This window comes from Bidens hawaiensis, unplaced genomic scaffold (genome assembly GCF_021521415.1).
Source record: "Bidens hawaiensis isolate Kalapana, Puna unplaced genomic scaffold, B.hawaiensis_p1.1 tig00021268_1, whole genome shotgun sequence".
In the NCBI taxonomy this organism is placed as follows: Eukaryota; Viridiplantae; Streptophyta; class Magnoliopsida; order Asterales; family Asteraceae; genus Bidens; species Bidens hawaiensis.
In genome coordinates, this window is record NW_027493292.1 from 239,817 (window position 1) to 258,989 (window position 19,173).

General features: G+C 34.7%; 1 protein-coding gene and 1 pseudogene across 2 annotated transcripts; both read right to left on the minus strand.

The window, feature by feature from the left end:
- Nucleotides 1–453: 453 nt before the first annotated feature.
- Nucleotides 454–3,839, minus strand: LOC143563084 (SWI/SNF complex component SNF12 homolog). Its single transcript, XM_077050710.1, has 2 exons — nucleotides 2,302–3,839; nucleotides 454–554 (listed from the first exon to the last, which is right to left on the minus strand). The coding sequence occupies exons 1-2, from the start codon at nucleotides 3,837–3,839 to the stop codon at nucleotides 482–484; spliced, it is 1,611 nt and encodes a 536-aa protein (XP_076906825.1). The 3' UTR covers nucleotides 454–481.
- A 2,270-nt stretch (nucleotides 3,840–6,109) lies between these two features.
- LOC143563085 (putative aspartyl aminopeptidase) lies at nucleotides 6,110–14,693 on the minus strand (annotated as a pseudogene). The gene is made up of 11 exons (XR_013140599.1): nucleotides 14,600–14,693; nucleotides 14,368–14,503; nucleotides 14,209–14,287; nucleotides 9,405–9,607; nucleotides 9,212–9,281; nucleotides 9,034–9,135; nucleotides 8,795–8,950; nucleotides 7,526–7,699; nucleotides 7,360–7,437; nucleotides 7,146–7,286; nucleotides 6,110–6,492 (listed from the first exon to the last, which is right to left on the minus strand). The product of XR_013140599.1 is annotated as a putative aspartyl aminopeptidase (transcript).
- Nucleotides 14,694–19,173: the final 4,480 nt, after the last annotated feature.

Sequence of the window (19,173 nt, forward strand, 5' to 3'; positions counted from 1 at the left end):
AAAATCCTCAAAATTAAACGTCAATGGATTTGGGCCTTTGTGGTTTCAATTAAACAAGGGAAATCGAACAAGTGCGTACAGTACACAACTAAACTAATACAAAAATCATATGGACGTGAAAAAACCAGTCATACACGAACATACCAAATACATGCGCGTACGTGCATACTATAATATGCGCCAACATACATACGACATGATTTAATGTATCTCATAAGATCATCTTTAACGATCCGTTAGTGGTTCAGTTTACACATCAATTTTTAACGTGTCGGGCATCAAACCAAACCATATAATCTGAAACCTGGTTGACATGTTTCGATTTAAACGGTAAAGCACACCCCATATGAACATAATAGGAAATCCCTAAAGACTGGATCAATGAAAGCAAGAAAATAGCATACAAACTCATAGTTTCCCAATCTAATAATAATAAGTTTGACAACATTTGTGACTATCTGAATCTATGGAAACAATGGAACTATGTGCTTCCCGGTGCATTGCTTCCTGTGGTCGGTTTTCTGTTCAAGTAACGAACAACAGCGTCGTCGACCCTGTTAAGTTAAATGCACAAAAGTATGTTACATAAATATATATAGAAGCACGTTAAATACAAAACCACTTTTAAGTAAAGAACTATGGAAACAAAAAAATTCCGAAGTAAAGAAAAATGTTGCATTTTGTTAATATCTTATTTTCAATCTTCAAAAGTTCAAGAAAAAAAGGTAAGAAGATGGGTTAAAAAACTGAAAATTGAGATAAAAATAGATCACCTAACTTTAATCAATTAATTTACTTAAATCTTATTCTAAAACACGCAATAATCACGTTTAAAATGCACACTTTTTATAACCACTTTGCATCATGTGGGATAACTTAAATGCAATTTTGTCATGTGCATCAGCTATATGGAAAGGAACCAGTAGATGTAGGCCTAGGGCTGTAAACAAGCCAAGCCAGGGTGGGCATGGGCTCAGGATCAGCTATTTTACAAATCAAGCCGACCCAGCTCGTTTATTGTAACGAACTGAAATGTTGGCTAGAGCTTGACTCATCAAAAGCTCAAGCCAGCTCGTAACTCATCGAGCCGGCTCGTTAATTTTTTATTTTTTTATTAAATTATACTTTGATAGTTTGACATATGGAAAATCATATTTTTATATTTGAATTCTGGGTTACTATTTTGGATTATATTATAAACATATTAAAATCAGGGATTTACTCTTAGAGGAGAAAAAACGAGAATTTCAATATTAAAAGTCATCATCATCATCATCGTACTCAATATATCCCACCAATAGCAATGCTATGGTAGGGTCTGAGGAGGGTAAGATGTAGACAGCCTTACCTCTATCCCATAGGGATAGAGAGGCTGCTTCCGGTGAGACCCCCGGCTCGATAGTAGTTTTGCATCAAGCCTTGGACATAAGGCACATAGCACTCAATCATCGGGACACCGGCTGATCGGTGCATGAGCCCTTGTCTTTCGGCTATCAACGCCACCACATGATGCCTGATTAACCTTCCGCCACTTTTAACGTTATTTTCACGAGATTAGTAAAATAACGTCAAAATTAGTGCAATTTTACTTTTGCCCACCCAAGGGTTCACACATATATACATTATATGCGCGCACCGCAAGCAGGGCGTATCAATATTAAAAGTATATTCAATATTTTTTATTCTTTTCATTAAAAAAATGTCTTACTGCTTTAATTTGCACGCACACAGACGTACGTGTGTGTGTGTATGCATGCATATGTATATAAACTTGGCCTTTAATTTAAACGAACCAGCGAGCCACAAGCCCAGCCGAGCTTGGCTCATGCTCGGCTCGTTTAAGGATCAGTGTGCTCATTTCAAACGGGCTTGGCTTGTTTATACATGAGCTAATTTCGGGTGAGCTTTTTTCGAGTGAGCCGCGAGCTTTTTAAACCACCCTAGATATGACGGTTTCAACTAATTTACTTATAAATGGAACTATTCGGGTTGCATTTTATGAATTATCTCCAACAGATCAAAAAAGTTGAAGTTGTTCAAAGTGCATGTAAATTGTTATCATTTTCTTATAAAACATTATACAATTACTGAAGTCATATATTTTCCAAATCATGTTGGATAACAAATTTATTTAAAGATCACGAACAAAAGTGTTTCGGGTCAACCCAACTCGCCCATTCCAATGATACAAAACGTACCAATTTTGACCCTTTACCCAACCCGTCAAACCCACCCAATTTCCCGTGCCCACCTCTAATACTTAAATAAATATAAATAAATAGCAGAAACCAAATAGCTCACCATGATTGATTATAAAACTCAGCTCGTTGCTCTTTTTCAGCATTCCGTGTAGCATCACCTGCAGCCGTCTTCAAATCCTTACTCTGTGACTCAACCAACCCATTAATAAACTCACCCGGTGACTCACTAAACCCTAGAAAAAAAGCCTGTCTACGCCTATGTTCATGAATCTTCTTAATAGCCGAGCAAATTACTTCATCACACGCATCAATCTCTTTGTGTTTCTCCAACTTTTCCAAAAAATTAGACACATCTTTATCTAAATTAAAAGGAACATCAACACGAACATCATAACACGTGTTTCCAACCGGATTATTATCACCCGAAAGCTTGATTTTGTGCTCCAAATGTATTGGCCCCGGTTGAGTCAAATGTTGTGAAATCTTTTGTGAAACCATTGAAAACTTCACCTTTTCTTCTCCAAATAGTTTTTTAAGTGGCAGGTCACACGTGAAATATGATGTGTCATCTGAGACTTGAAGGTTTTTGACTTTCACATAATGCCAAATCGCAGAGAGGACTCGTGAACGGGTCTCGATCTCGAGCCCAAGAATCTCACTCAAAGCGGGTGAAAGTTTCAATCTTTCAGGTGTGTAATTCATTTCTAATCGGATAATAGCAGTGAATTCTTTGTCCCCTTTTCGTTTAACGTCAAAACCCTCGTTTAGGTTTAAGGATCTTGAACTATCCCATAATATCACGTGGTTATCCGGGTAAAGTTTTTGATCCAAGTAAATAGTGACTTTCTTGAAAAAAGATGAAAACTTTGGGCTTGTTAAAGACGGGTTTTGCAAAAGGGGTAACGGGTCAGACAAATCCAACCTGTTATCCAATATCTTGCCAGCAATCTTGAGAGACCATGAAGGTGGCTCAAGATTCTCGGATTGTGTGTGTGTTTGGTTCGCAAACGTGTTGAAAACGTAAATCCTAAGCGTTTTCTGCACGTGGGCCGGGTTCTTGACCGATTCTTGAACGTCAACCTTTTTTCTAGCTAACGCAGCATCAACCCGACTCTCGAATTCCAATAACTTAGTGTAAAGCGCCGATTGGGGCAAAAGAGCAGCTACCTTTTCTGGTATTTGGTACTCGGGTGGGGCCCGTTTTCGCCTACGGGGAACGGGTGCAAGCTCCATGGTTTTCAAAGGCGAACTAGCTGCACCACCAGAAGCACTTGAGGGGCGAGAAGACGGTCTTTGACCACCCGATCGTTTCGCATTCATCGGTGTAACCGTTGACGGTGACGAAACACCCACAGTAACACTATTACTATTATTATTGTTATTATTACCAACCCCTCCCATCAAATTCTGCTTCTGGGACTGAGCCAATTGTGCTTGAAACCGAGCATGAGCGGCTCGCGCATGAGCCTGAACCTGTGCCTGCACGTATTGAGACTGCGCTAACGCCTGTGCCTGCGGCTCGGACATCTGGGGATGCTTGACGGGCGGCGGCATAGACTGAAGTTGAGCCTCGGAATTACCAAGCCCACTTGAACCCTCGACGTTTTTCATCAAATTATTATTACTACTTCCTGCCATAATAATCAATTAAAGAAAACCCGTTATATATTTCGACGGATTAATCGAACGGAAGTAAATAAAGAATGGTTTGTGGGTAATCTAAATTAGGTGAAAATCGAGACCCATTTTGAATGGATTAAGGGTTGTGGGTGTGTGAAACTGAAACCCTAGAATTGAGTGAATAATAAAGGGTGAATTTGGGACTTACAGGCAATGGTTGGTGGTGGATTTGCGTTGACAATGAATGAATCTGAATCTTCTTCTTCTCCGGAATCTATTTTTTTCCGTCAGTCTCTTCTTCTTTCGTCGTCTTTTTGGGGTTTCAATAGCACTTGTGAACTTCCTAAACTGCCCTTGTTCCACCCCTGGACCTTTTAAAACAAATTATTCAAAAAATAAACTTATGTAGTTAATAATATCGTGTTGTGTTAAACAGTTTACTATTAATTTTTTAAAATTCACACTCCATCTCTCATCCTTATTGAGATATTTCTATAATTTAATTAAACTACATAATTTTTTAAAGTCTTCTCTTATTTTCCAAAAATTTCCCACATCTCATTCCTCATATCTAACCCAATTCAATTAAACAATACTTGTTTATTCTTAATTACAATTTTTGTCCCTTTAAATTAATAAAATTATGGAATGCGTCATTTTTAAAAATAAGTTTCATTATTTATCATTTATTTGCATATTTTCCTTGGTTTTAGTCCTTTACACTAACGACCACCACCCATTATTTTAGTTAAGTCACCAGCACATGAGAGCATTTTAGTCTTTTTAACCTTTTAAGGGCTATTTATGTAACAAGCTTAAAGATTTCGTTCCAACTCAAAAATAAGAGGGGCCGTATATGTTAAAAATAAAACCCTTCATCTTCATTCGAGTAAAGCCCCTCCCCATCTGTGTTTTTGGCAAGATGACTTGGGCACTCCGGAGAGCGTGTATTATATCCATGGCTAGATTTGAGTTTCGCTGAGTAAAAACCTAATGGAATGCCCCCACTAATAATTATTGTGCAGTATTATAACACACTTACAGCACAAATTGAATTTGAAGGATCAAATTTAAGTCCATCATCTTCATTCACTTGCCGGAAAACCCTAAGTCACCAATTTGTGACATGAGGTTGTATCGGCTTCTGTTTCGTTGGTTAGATATAAACCCTATGTCGTTGATTTGTGACATGAGGTTTTGTTGTGATTCAAAATTGGGTGGGAGGTTGGGTTTTTTTTTTCCGGTTAGATCTAGTAAGTATGGTGGATTTAATCCGGTTCTTACACCTGATTCCATGAATATGTTGAAGTGGTGGTGCAGGAGGTCCTGTTGATAGTGGTGGCCGGTGTTTCTCCTGATCGATGGTGGTGGTCGGCGCTTCTGTCGATGGTGGTGGCCGGCGGCCCTTTAATGGTGGTGGCTGGGGTTGGGAGGAAGGAGGCGTGGCTACAATGAAAAAGAAAGATACATATGATAGGGTTTAGTGGTCACATCATACTTATTATTTTATTAATTTTGGCTTTTTTTAATAATTAATATTTAGAGGTAAAATTACCGCAATACCCTCATATGTCTAGCACATGTCAATACTTAACTGAAATAACGGATGGTCGTTAGTATAAAGGACTAAAACTGAGGATAAAAGATGAAACTTATTTTAAAAAGGACTCGTTCCATAATTTATGTAATTTAAAAAAACAAAAATTGTAATTTTTTCTTTTTCTTTTTATTATTATTATTATTATTATTTATTTTTTTTTTCTCGTTCCTTCATTCACATCCGCTTACAAAAATAACAATTAAAACGATTATGGAGATCCAAAATACTCCTCATATAGGGGAGATGGGCTTGAGTTCCCATAAAAAGATATGGGGTTGGGTGTAGAGATTGGGGATGAGATGGAGTGAATTTTTAAGCTTTTTTGATTTACTATGAAGACGGGGTTTACGATGGAGGAAGGAGTAATGATGAGCAAATGGTATCATGTACTAAATCTGGTATTGTCAATACCGATTTTTTGACGTTTCGAGATCGGTACGATACCAGTATTTTTCCGAATGTTTACCTTTGATACCAGTACCATACACCGGTACCTATATTTGGGAATTTTCGGTGCCAATACTTTTAGTACCAATACTAAGCTCATCCCCAGTATCCTAAGGAGCGTATCCCCTCCACCGTATTCAACCCTATAATTTAACTAAAAATCATATTTTTTAAAATTTATAACTAATTAAAATAAATAAAAAAAAAAGAACACATTTGTTAACAAACTGGTCAAAACTCAAGTTTATTGTCGGGTCAAACCCGTTCATAAGATTGATTTTGATGTTTGTAAGACCAAATGTTACACAAGTTCAAAAGCAAACTACATATTCAAAAACCATGTATCGGATCAGTAACTGAAACAAATGCATTTGAACCATATTCCACTTGATAGATCGACTTCTAAATGTCAACTGCAATTTTGGCATCAAGACGAGTGAATTCTTCATAAAACGCCTTTAAATGCTCACACGAATGCTTCACATCATCAACCGCACACATCTCTCTAATGCTGTGCATCGACAGTTGTGGGGCCCCAATATCAACAGTCCGAATCCCTGTCCCACTTGCCAGAATCGGGCCTATGGTTGAACCGCATGGCATGTCATTCCGAACCACAAAGTCCTGTTATGCATAAACATTCTCTTTATCATTTCATCTTTAAGCTTCAAAAACCCAACCCAAAACTGACCTTTTGTATTATGTTTTTCTTTGAACAAATTTACAGCTAGGTCTTGGCTTTGCATGTACCAAAAAAACCGAACCGGACCATAAAAACCAAACCCGTAAAAACTGAAAAACCGAAATTTTTATTATATTTTATGGATTATATATTTTGTGTTTGAACGTTAAATAATTTATTAAAAAAAAATATAAATGGTGTAACCCAAAAATTTTAGCCCCAAATGTCTAATAGTCAATAAATCATTAATTAACGAAAAAAAATTTAGGCAAAAAGTTTGAGGCCCACAATCATCATTTGATTTTCTCGGCCCAAAAGTTTCAAGTCCAAACAGCAAAACTGGAAAAAAAAAACCAAATTGTTTTCAAAAGCCAAAACCGACCCATACACACACCTAATATAACTTTTTGTAATCTTATTAAATATACATTATCTTAAAAAAGTTCAAAAGTGGACACAAAAACTTGATGGGTTAACCCGATCCTATTACCTACCCAACCTGTTTTAAGTTTTAACGCACTAGTTGCATTTATACAAGTAATAGAGTATTTTAGAAGAATATTAGGTGTCGAGAATGAAGAATTAACGGACAAACCTGAACAGGAAGATTGTGTTTGGCTGCTATTTCCCTGAATATGAAAGCGGTAACAGCATTAGTAGCATATCGTTGATTTGCATTGTGTTTAATCACAAGCCCAGAATGTAACTTCGGTTGATGATTCTCTTCATGTTTGTCCTAAAAAATATTCTGAAAATAAATTAATATGAGAATACGATAAAAAAGAGACTATACAAAAGATAGTTAACACGAACCATTAATTCGGGTGCAAGGCGTGTGCCATGTCAGCAGACACCAAAAAGCTTTTCTGAATTGCTTTTTCTAGTAACTACAGTAAAGACAATGCAATCATTCTTACACCACACTCATTAGAGATTAAAATAATTAGGATATGAAGCTATTATTATTATTTTTACCTGTGGATTTGAAGAGAAAAAGGTTGTAATTCGGGATAGAGCATCAAACATAACTGGAGATCCAGCTCCTTGTGCAGAACTAGATCCTACTTCTTCATGAACAAATAATGCCACCATTCTTACACCACTCTCATCTTCAAGACTTTTTTCTGACACTGTGGCGTCTACTAATGCCTGAAATCAATATCCAAATTATTAGAAAACCGAAAAAGTAAACACGTATAACCATATAAACAGTATACTGCAGTATATATACTACATATATGCAGTATACTGCATACACGTAGCATACATGTAGCATATATGTAGTATGATATGTATGTGTGTGTGTGTGTAGGATCACTTTTTAGTTAGGATCAGGACTTCCAAAAAATATAAGAACTTTATAAACTCTTAACAATCAATCACTTTTTAGTTATTTTATATTAATATTATCTGAGGGTAGTATTGTCATTTATTGTAAGTAACTTTATGAGTACATATATGCTAATTGGTTATTACACATATATGTAATCATGACAAAAATACCCTCAAATAACGTTAAATATATAAAATAGAAAAACAAAATGATTGGTTGTTAGGAGTTCTTGAAGTTCTTAAATTTTGGACTTCTGAAGAGATCCATACCGTATAAGGTTAATGCCATAAAAAAAACAATATAACTTTTCAATTTTCACTAAAAATATCACTCAAACTAACTTTGATATATACTAAAGTCCCGCAACTTGTAAAAGAACACATGAGAAAGGTCAGTAAACTAACTTTTGCATACTAAAGTCCCCAAACTTGTCTAATATGCGCGTGCTTTTGAATTCTTGTTTACTCTTAAACTGGTAAAGAAAACATGGTGTAAACTTTTTTTTCTTTTTTTTGCAAACATGTTGACTGTCACTTTATCAAACTTTAACCAATTTAAGATTTGAAAAGTCATTATTTGTAAAAAAAAACGGAAGTATTGAGTATTTTAGACAAATTTATGGGCTATAAATATGCAAAGATTAATTTAGCGACTTTCAGTGTAACTTTTACAAGTTTAGGTACTTAAATATACAAAAGTAGGTGAATTAGTTTTTTATAGAATCAACCCATATGCCTATTTTGCAACTCTATTCTTCGGGATAGAGGTACAGTTTGCCTGCATCCCACCCTCCCCATACCCTGCTAATAGTTGTGCTATTGGTGGGATTTTATTGGTTATGATTGTTGTTGTTTTGTAGCCCATACGTTTATTTTAGAAACACACACAAAGGGGCAAACAGTAATTCTTACCTTCAAAGAGCAGAAAGACATACAAAGATTATCAAGTCTTCCAGAAAATACAAACTCCTTCATTGCACCAGCAATTACACTTGGTTGTGTATCACATGCTTGTAATTCAAAATCACAAATGTCATCTGGTTTACAGTCAGCATGAGCTGCAAGAAGCTAACAATAGGAAAACAAATAATCAGTATATTAAACTAACTTATGAAAACTAACAAATCAATATAAAAAATAAAGTGCACCACCTGCAACAGAAGAGGATGATGCTTCTGGTTACCAGAAGCATTTGAGCTTTCATTGGGCTTCCCATCTGGCACATTCTCAGCAAGTGCTTTGTTAAGCTCAGCCTATTAAACATATAGTAGCAACTTAACATAAAGTATAAATATTCAATACTATATTTAAATAAACTAATATTATTACCTTAACCGATGTTGCCAAAACTGGAGCCAGATGAGTTTGTGTATTCACCTTAAATCCATCATTAATACCCCTATCCAACCAAAGCCATCAAAACAATCAAAACTGTCAAGGCCCGTTTGCTATAAACAGGTCAAAACTCTATTAAACTGTATTTCAAGTCAAAAGGTCCCAACTTCAAACCATACTAGAATACCTGTCAAGATGGATAGCAAGGGTTGGAATCCGCATAATAGGCTCGTGAATTCTAACGAGCCGGTGCGAGTAAGTTGCAGAGTCACCTTTCCCTTGTTTAATAATCATTCTTCCAGCAATGGTCAAATCACGGTCAAACCATGTGTGCCATAAACCACCTCCATAAGTCTGAACACCAACTTCCAAATAGCCACCTTTTGATACCTAATCAATATGCACCAAACCAAACCTCAAATTCCATCACTGAAACCTATGCAGTCAATATCGCCCGTATATCGGTTATCAGTCCCCATGTGAAATATCGGTCAAAATATCAGTCCCGATAATATCAGCGATATTGACCGATATTGGACCCAAATTTGACTGATATATCACCGATTTTTCCGATATCAGTATTTTAAGTCTTAATTGTCAATTTTTAGTGTTTTAAGTCTTGATCAGTTCCTACTTGCTACAATTGTTAGTGTTAAATTGCTACACACATACACACATATATATATCTATATCTATATTATCTATAAAACAAATAAGGACAAAATGGTAATTGATACTTTTCCGGTGAGACGCCGGTACATTCAATGCTCCGTTAAATTCTCGACGGCCCTCAGGCGACTTTAACTCTGGCATTGACACTCATTCAATTCTCATCTTCTTCAATGACCCCGACGTTTCAACTACATCGACGCACAGGAGTTAGGGCTTCATCAGTTTCAATTCCATCGTTTAATTTATTTAAGGTAATCATTAGTTTGAAACTACTCAATCACTTGCAATTCATTCGCCTCATCCTTGGTGAAGTGTGGTATGACCGAGCAATCCAGGTTAGTCTTTTGCTAAATTCGTCCTTGCATTAGGGAAACTCACAAGGTTATTGTTTTAACATTGTACAATGGATTGAATTTAGGGTTTCTGTTTCAGTATAATCTATCTTTAAATTCATTTTCTGTAGCCAATGAAGGTTGTGTTCTTTTCAATTTCCTGTAACCATATGAATACTTCTATATTTGAATCCAGGTTTAAATGCACACGCAGCCAACCTAGAAGAAGCTGCAGATTCTCATATAATTTGATGAAAGTTTGCAGTATATAATTGCCTTTGCTTTATTTAATCAATGCCTATGCATCTCATATAATTTGATGAAAGTTTGTAGTATATAATTGCCTTCACTTTATTTTAATCAATGCCAAACATCAACTGTAATCTCCTATTCTCCTGGCCGATATGCTCACCCTTTCGGGTCGGTTTCGGTAGCTGTTTAATCGCGATCGCGCAACTCGGATAATGTTTAATCGGGTTGCGTGCTGCTTAGGGTCGGGCTCGGTTGTCGAGTTTGGGTAAGTCAGCTGTTGTTTAATTGAATTACGGGCGACTTTGGGAGTCGATTAGGGTTAAAAATGAAGTAAACAACACCCGAACCGAAACAACGTGCTCACTTATAAATCTTGCATTTACATGTTTCCTTTTACTGCTAACCAAATACTTCCTTTTATCCATTTATCAAGTGTAAAATGTTAATTATGATTTTTGAGGATCTATTCTTTCGGTTTCCAAAGACAAATTTTATTTAGAGAACTAACTTCAGATTCCTTTAATAATTTGCTATCAGGCGTATGATTTTATCTCTTTGATTATACCTAGAGTTGGGAATCAGTTTGTTTAGTTTCTGATGTTGGCTGTCTTTTGACAGATAATACTGAAGAAGTGAAGGAATTATTTGGTTCATTGTTGTATACTTTTACTGCAGCTTCTTTGCTATTTGCATTACAAAGTTACTTAAATTTACTCAATTATGTGTACTTTGCATCTATTAATCACTATTTAGTACTATTTATGTATGTTTTGCTGAATCAGGTTAGAAGGAGAATTAATTAGGAGACACAATCTTGGCTTTTCAACAGATGGTGAAATATTTTGTATAGGTATGCTATTATCTTTCTTGCTCTCATAAAGTTGCTGCCTTTTTCCATCAATGCACAATCTTTTTACAACATTATTATTCCATTTACTTATTGCTCTAAAAAAGTTTCTAGGTTTTTGCAAAGTATACGAGTCAGGTTTTTTCATGCAAAGCAATCACATCTTCTAATTTTGGCTGGAATATATAGGTTCGTCGTTAGGACTATTGAATTAGTGGCTATATATGTTCAATCTTTATCGAGGGTGCAAATCGTTTCTTACTTTTATATGCAGAGTAATATGCATAGTAGCTGCTAAGAACTGTATTCATGCGTCTGCAGTTGTTTGCTTCGTGTCCACTATAACGGTCTATCGATCATTTATCGTACATGTTACTGTTTGAACTTTGTGATGCACAGCGGAATTACAAAAGATAAAAGAATACTTTTAGAAGAAAAGTTGATAAAATTTATGAAAATTTGGTAAAATCTTGTGAATGTCAAATTGACATCATATGATTGAAATTTTATTGTATAATTAAATGTGTGACTTTTATATTGAAAGATTTATGCGTTTTTACAATAAAAATGGAGTAAAATTGCTAAAATGGGCCTTTAGATCGGGGTCAACACATGCCGAGTAGAACCCAAGCTTATAATATGTTTTTACAAGAGCCCGATCTTAACTTGTTTAACTTACTAGAGCTCAAGCTTGGCTCGCGAATAGTTTTCAAAACTCGGTCTCAACTCGTTTATAATTTATTCACTTTTCTCATACATTTGTAATTCTCTGTTATGTCTATTCATAGTTATAAATTTTACACATCATATTTTATATTATTTAGTTATTTTTTGTCATAATTTTATTAATAACAATAATAATTATTAAGTAGATACATATTTAATATATTAGATACATATTATATAAACAATAAAGTTGTTTGTATTCGCGACCCTCCTTTGAATATGCCTGCAGCCGGTTACTCTACATATGAACATACCAACTCTTGTATCAGCTCCGTCTCACTTTATTTTTTATTTTTTTTACTTTCATGAAATTAAGCTTCAAAACCAAAGATCTCTCCTGCGTGATTACGTGCATTACTATCGTGGCTAACTTATGTTTGGAGTTCACATATTATGAATATTTACATCATGTTTCAGGGACCAACAGGAGTACAGGACCATTGGAGATGAACCTTTTTTACAACATATACTTCCTACCATGTGTGTTCAGGTAAACAAGGACGGTCACTTCATATTGTTTGTTTCCATATTTTCTTAATATTATTTTATCAATGTATATTACCAGCAACACTTCTTATGTTTTAAATTATATTTTACAGGCTACATAACTCTTGGTGCCATTGGTTTATTGAGTATTATTCTTCTTTAAAAAAAACGTTTGGATTCAAATCCAGCACAAGAGGTTCGGTTTGAGCCCAAAAATGACCTATACATCGTTTGCCCCGGTTCTTTTTTTAGTTGAACACTTTACCATAACTTATTTGATCTTTGAGAGATGGTGTTGTAAAACATAACACAAGTGGACTCTTTTATTGCTAAACGGATCAAAAGATCCCTTTCTGTTTTTGTTAACGCTCAAGTAATTAAACGATTATGTTCATTAGTGAATGCAGATTGTGATCCCAAAACATAATGATTTCAAGCAGCCCAGAGAGAGATACAGATCATGGGACCCAACCCGGTACATATTGGATCTCTGTTTTTAATAATGGATCTTAGATTCCATTTATTGTCTAAATCTTTCATGTTATTAATACTCTATAGGCAAGAAGATTCATTGTACGAATGGTTTACATACTCTCTGACCCATGGGTTGCCCATGAACTGCAGTATTCGGATCTCATACTGGACACAGGTCTGTACTTGTTTCTGTTAATACAATTTATACATATAACTTCGGTTTGTCTTATTTTATTTAATTACAAAAAAAATTGACGAACAATAACAGAACATCTGAAGATAAGGAAGCTGCTTTCTGATATAAATTTTTGTGACTTAGGATCACGACATAAGTTTCTTAAATAACTAATGCCTTAATTCATGGTTAGAAAAATTATATTGTCACAATCTGTTTTATTTTTTAATAACAACAAATTTAACATGTAATACGATTTTTCTTATTTTGGTACATTTTGGGTGATGTTTCAGGCTAACCAAATCTCTGGAGCAAAAGATAGCATGACGCCTCAGTCTGCTCCCTAAATACTGAATTTAAATGTCTTTATGAGGGGTCTGATTTGAATATCTGATAGCATCACGCCTCAATGTGCTTCCTAAAATACTGAATTAAAATTTCTTAATGAGGGGTTTGATTTGAGTATCCGGTTGAATCAACTTTAATTTTATATGTTATTTAATGTTGCTTTTATTTACTAAGGATTCCCTAAAATCTCTTTTAAGTAGAAATGAGGCATATTAATTTTTCCCATTGTATCAGTAGAGGACCCTTTTGAACAACATGATTGGGAGCATTATGCAAAGATAAAAGCAGAAATCTGGGAGCAGGTTTAAATCGTGATGATCTCCTTGTTTGAGAACATTATACTTTAAATCAATTTTGTTTAGTTTGTTTGAGCAGGTGTATTTCTGTTTAGTTTATTTTAAGAATAAAAAATTGTATTGTAAACCACACCAATTATAAATTTGTTAGAGCAAATGTGGTATCATAACGAGCTGAAATCCGTACCGACCGTATACCCATTGCATCCCCGCCGCAACGCTCGGGCTCTACTACTAGTAGTGTGTGTGTGTGTGCATAATATTAAAATTACCAATATCTCAAATGTCGGTCATAAACCGATATCCGATAATTTTCCGCGTTAACTGCATAGAGTGAAAGAAATAGAAAGCTGATAACATACAAAAGTGAAAGATCCAATTACCTTTGAAACAGGCTTTAATTTGAGACAAGGACTATCAGTATGAGCACCTACTATGTGAAATCCATTTCCAGCAACATACCTAAACAATAAATAATATTTTTTGAAAATTAAAAAACCTAATTATGATAAGCAAGAGTAGGGGTGGAAATGAAGACATACTTTTTGCCAATAGCAAAGGCAACAATGGTGGAGTAATTCCTGGTGAAGAAATACTTGTTTCCGGGTTTTAGATTCCAATCGCCTCGCTCGAAGATCTGCTCGTATCCTGCAGCTTTCAATTGACGCTTCGCTTCGTCTATAGATGAATAAATAAAAACAGTTTTATATGTAGATAATAATTAACACAGGACGGAATGAATTGAAATGGCGAGGTGAGTTGGTTACTACTTACCTACGGCGTGGAATGCGGTGGGAGAGGCGTTAAGGAAGTCGATGAGATCGGCGGCCACTGCGGTTTCTTCCTTGTTAGCAGCCATTGATTTGATCGGAGGAGATGGTGAGTAGCGATACCGATGATAATAATATGATTCTTCGACTTGGGTGGGTTTTTCTTTCACTCAACTTATAGCTTGTTTATTATTTCGTACCCGGGGCTGTTTGCTACATAGAATGGAATTGTAGAGAGATGGAATAGAGAAATGGAATTGCAGAGGAAGGGAATTGGTCTGGAGAATGAGAATTGACTGTTCTGTTTGGTAGTACGGAGATTTCAGTAGAGAAATATAGCTGAGAATCATTTCTCTTGTTTGGTACATAGAAAATAAACAGAGAATTATATCAACTTTATCATTAGCACAAGTATTTTTTTCATAACAAATATTTATTAAAAAATAAAAAACATATAAAAAGATGCATAAATTCCAACCAAAATATGCATTGATCAAACCAATTCACATACAAAACATAGTTTTTAAGCAAAAAACATTAACCATAGTTAAAACCAATTCACATACAAAACATACTTCAACCATACACAACTATCCCATTGAACCATCGGTATACAACTCGACCATCTCAATTTTCTCTTCTATTGTCAACGCAAGAAAAGAACGTCCTAGATCCACATCTTTACCAATCAAATGAGCTGCTTTGAACCGTTTTTTCGTAGTGATACCTGGTAAAGCTATCATGTTGTCTTATCTGCAAATATATAAAGTTTCTTATACAAACAGAACAGGTGTTGAAAGTTAAAGCAGGTTTAGTTTTTATTTTTTAACAAGGAATTGCTAATTATATAAGTTTAAAAACATGGTATAGCGAGAAAGGGAATGACAGGTATCCAATCAACATAAGGCAAATGTTTTCATACCTGGTGGAGTAGAGCAAGTGCATGAAACTGTACAAGTGCAGCCCTTGATTGAACTGCTTATTGTACTTCTTTACTCCATCTTTTTACAATCTCAGGGTTTGTCTAAAATTTCAAATAAAACAAAAGGCAAAATAAGTAAGGACTGTTAAAAAAATATCTTTGAAGATAAATATAGAACACTGCACATAATACAATCTCCCAAATGCTTAGTTGTACCTGGAGTATATGGATACCACTGACTAAAGATGCACTGGCAACCACAGGATTCTTGTCAACAACAGCTTGCTTTAAGTACCTCTCAATTTGAGTAAGAAGTGTTGCATCTGTAATACGGCATAAAACACGGATTGCATTTGCTCGATACACATCAGTTTTGCTATTCATATCCTTCATGAGTGAGCTTGTGACCATTATAACCTTTTTGTGAACAAGAATAACATGTCATTCAAACATTAATATATCAAGATTAAGTGGGCAAAGAAAGGATTACAATAATCCTATAATAACCTCATCAAAAAAATCCTAATAGCAAGAATCATATGAGATGAACAAAACAATCACTTGTGAACACCTCCTTGAATCTAGCTGAGAATCATTGAAGACCCGGGCTTCTTAAAGAACTGCTCCCTTCTCAATTCCAAGAAAGGGAGAGTACTCTGCAGCACATAACAAAGAAATCACATGTCAAATACAAAAAACATAGTTTAAGATCCCATAATTCAATAACTATTAGGTAACTGAGATTGAAAGATCTATATCATCTTCCACTTATTTAAAGTGTGTAAATTATACATGACTATGTCATCTTCCATTTTTTTAAACTGTGTAATTATGCCTACAGGATATGTTTGTAAACTGTGTTTGCCTGGAAGTGCACATATATCATTTCTCTAATATCTTCTCTTCCAGGCTTAAATCACAATGATCTAAAACCTGGATTATAGTTTCATCAATGCTATCTGAATCAGTCGTACAAGAAGACCTAAACCTAAATCATCAAATGCCAATACTGTTACATCCAAACCTGGATTATAGTTTCCAACTAAATGTTAGTTTTTAATATATATATATATATATATATATATATATATATTATGCATTATGCTAAAACAATCCCACCAAATAATTTAAACGAAAAATAAAAAGCAGAAAATAAAGAAATAAACTCTACAATCTGTATGACTATAGCATAAAAATAAAAATCAATCAATGGAAATTTAAACAAATAGCATGACAGAATAATATTATATATCATTAAACATTCCAAGAAAAAAATGAATGTTATTACTCAACAATTTATATTAAAAATAGATGAATTTGTTTGTTACCTAAGCCCTCAAGCATGCGCAAAGAAAACTCCCAGGAGGCAATCGAAGGTGGATCTAAGAAAAAAATAGGTTAAAGTTTCAAGCGACTTACGAATCCATCATTATGGATCTTAGCAGATGAAACCCTAGATCTAAAGCTACACGGACCAAAAATGGTAAAAAAAATCCCCTATACCTTGGCTCCTTCGTTCCAATCATCTCCATGGTTAAGCTTTAAATAAGGTCGGAACTACTAACCTTTAATTCGTAGCTTAGATAAGGTTATTGAAGGAATAGGTGAATGTTGCAACCGATTGGTGAGTGACTGTAGAGATAACGATTAACAGGAGGCAATTGGGTTGCGGTGCTATCCTTGCTGAAGGAGGAAAATAGGAGAAATGAAAAGGAGGAAAATGGGAGAAATGAAACCCTAGAAATCAATTCTCCGCTTTTTGTAGAGAAACAAAATCAGAGAAATGGAAATGGTTTATTTCCATTTCTCACATCTTTCTTTCATAAACAAACAAGAGAATTCTTTCCAATTCCATTTCTCACCCCTCAATTCCCTCTACCAAACACCCCCTAAACATATTTCTTTTGTCACGACACCCAACTTCAAGAATAAACTCAAACTAAACCAATGGAATACATTATTACGTTAACTAGCGCAAATTTGGTTGATATCAGTTTGGTTTCAGGACGATACCATCACTCTGTGTAAAGTGAAGATCCTGACAGTAAAGTGTTGGAATTGATTCAGTTTATTAAAGTATTGATACGGTATCGGCGCTCGGTATAGCAATCGAAAGAGAAAACCTAAAAAATAAAGTTGTGATATGTCCAAGAGAGTTTCGACACACGTTTAGTGTTTTATATCAATCGAAAGCCATACGCAAATATGAGTATCGGCTTTGATAATACCGATATCGATGTTGTTCAGATAATATTGATTTGATTTGTTATGGTGCCGACACTCGTTATAGCTTACGATAACAAAAAAAAGTTATTGTATTGGGAATATAACTCCGTTTTCTATGAAATTTATACTAGAACGTTAAGGGGAAAAAAACAACTACATATTCAAATTTTTTTTTTTTATATTTTAAAAAAAGGTTGAACAAGTCAATTAGTTATTTAAAATTAGCTCAATAAAATATTAAATTGAGCTGCTTACAAGTACAAATATTAAGGTTTATTTTTTAAGAATACAAAATTTTCATCTTATTTGATATGGAAACGTTGAAATGTAAAACACATATGATAAATGATGTGGTAAAACTTAGAAGTTTAGATCAAAACCTTTTTTAGAATATGTAATAACGTATACAACATGTCCTTCTAGTTGGTAAGCTTCAAAAGAATCAAAACTATGATGACGTTATATGTCTACTATTGTCTCCTTTGTTTATTATTAGACAGCTGGTTATCGGACTTTAACACGGCTGATAAAAGTGATGTGGCGTAGTTAATAGGGTTTTAACATCGCGCTTGGGCGTTAGGCTTGGGCAGTAAACAATAAAATAATAACGTGGTAACGGAGCTTCAACAAAGAAATTGTGGGGCTTTAAACCACAATGTTAGTTAAAACAACATGACACTTTGACTTGACGTTTAAAGCACCACCACAACAAATATTCTTATTTTTTGTGTGCCCCTACGTGTATTTGATCGCAGGATCATCTTGGTATGTGACTGTGTGCGTAATCCCAACGAAACTTAAAAAGATTCTACCTCACTTTTCTTTCACTCAACCTATCCCCCAATTAGTTTGTTGATTTCAGATCGGTTTTGCGGTTCCCTAGCTACATGTAAGATTTACAAGATATGATTGTTGTTGTTTTAGAAAGACAATTTACATTTGAGTTGTCTAATGAGTATAGTTGCATAGCTTAAAACATATTGGGGGGGGGGGGTAATGTGCAATGCAAATAGGCCTGTAAATGAACCGAACGTTCGATAAACTATTCGTGAACCGTTCGCGGGAAGTTCATTTATTTAATAAATGAACGAACATGAACAAAAAATTTGTGTTCGTTTAATTAAACGAACGAACATGAACACGTGTTTTGTTCGTTCATTTATGTTTATGAACATTCATTTCTATTCGTCTATGTTTGTTTATTTATGTTCGTTTATGTATTGATAAAGGGATTTTTACATATATCCCCATCCTAACATCACTAATTACATATTTCCCAAAACCTAAACAAACAATTATATATTTCTCCCTTCTGTATCAAATTATTCATTTACCCCTATTTAAAATATTTAAAATATCTCTTGCAACCAATAACAAATTAAACTTGTTATAAACGATAAAAGACAAAGGTATATTAAATCATCTTCTCC

Excerpts from the sequence above, each read along its gene's own strand:
- LOC143563084 (XM_077050710.1), bottom strand. The coding sequence starts at position 3,839 with ATGGCAGGAAGTAGTAATAATAATTTGATGAAAAACGTCGAGGGTTCA. Across the intron at positions 555-2,301 it reads GAGTTTTATAATCAATCATG|GGTCGACGACGCTGTTGTTC; the intron begins GTGAGCTATTTG and ends TTAACTTAACAG.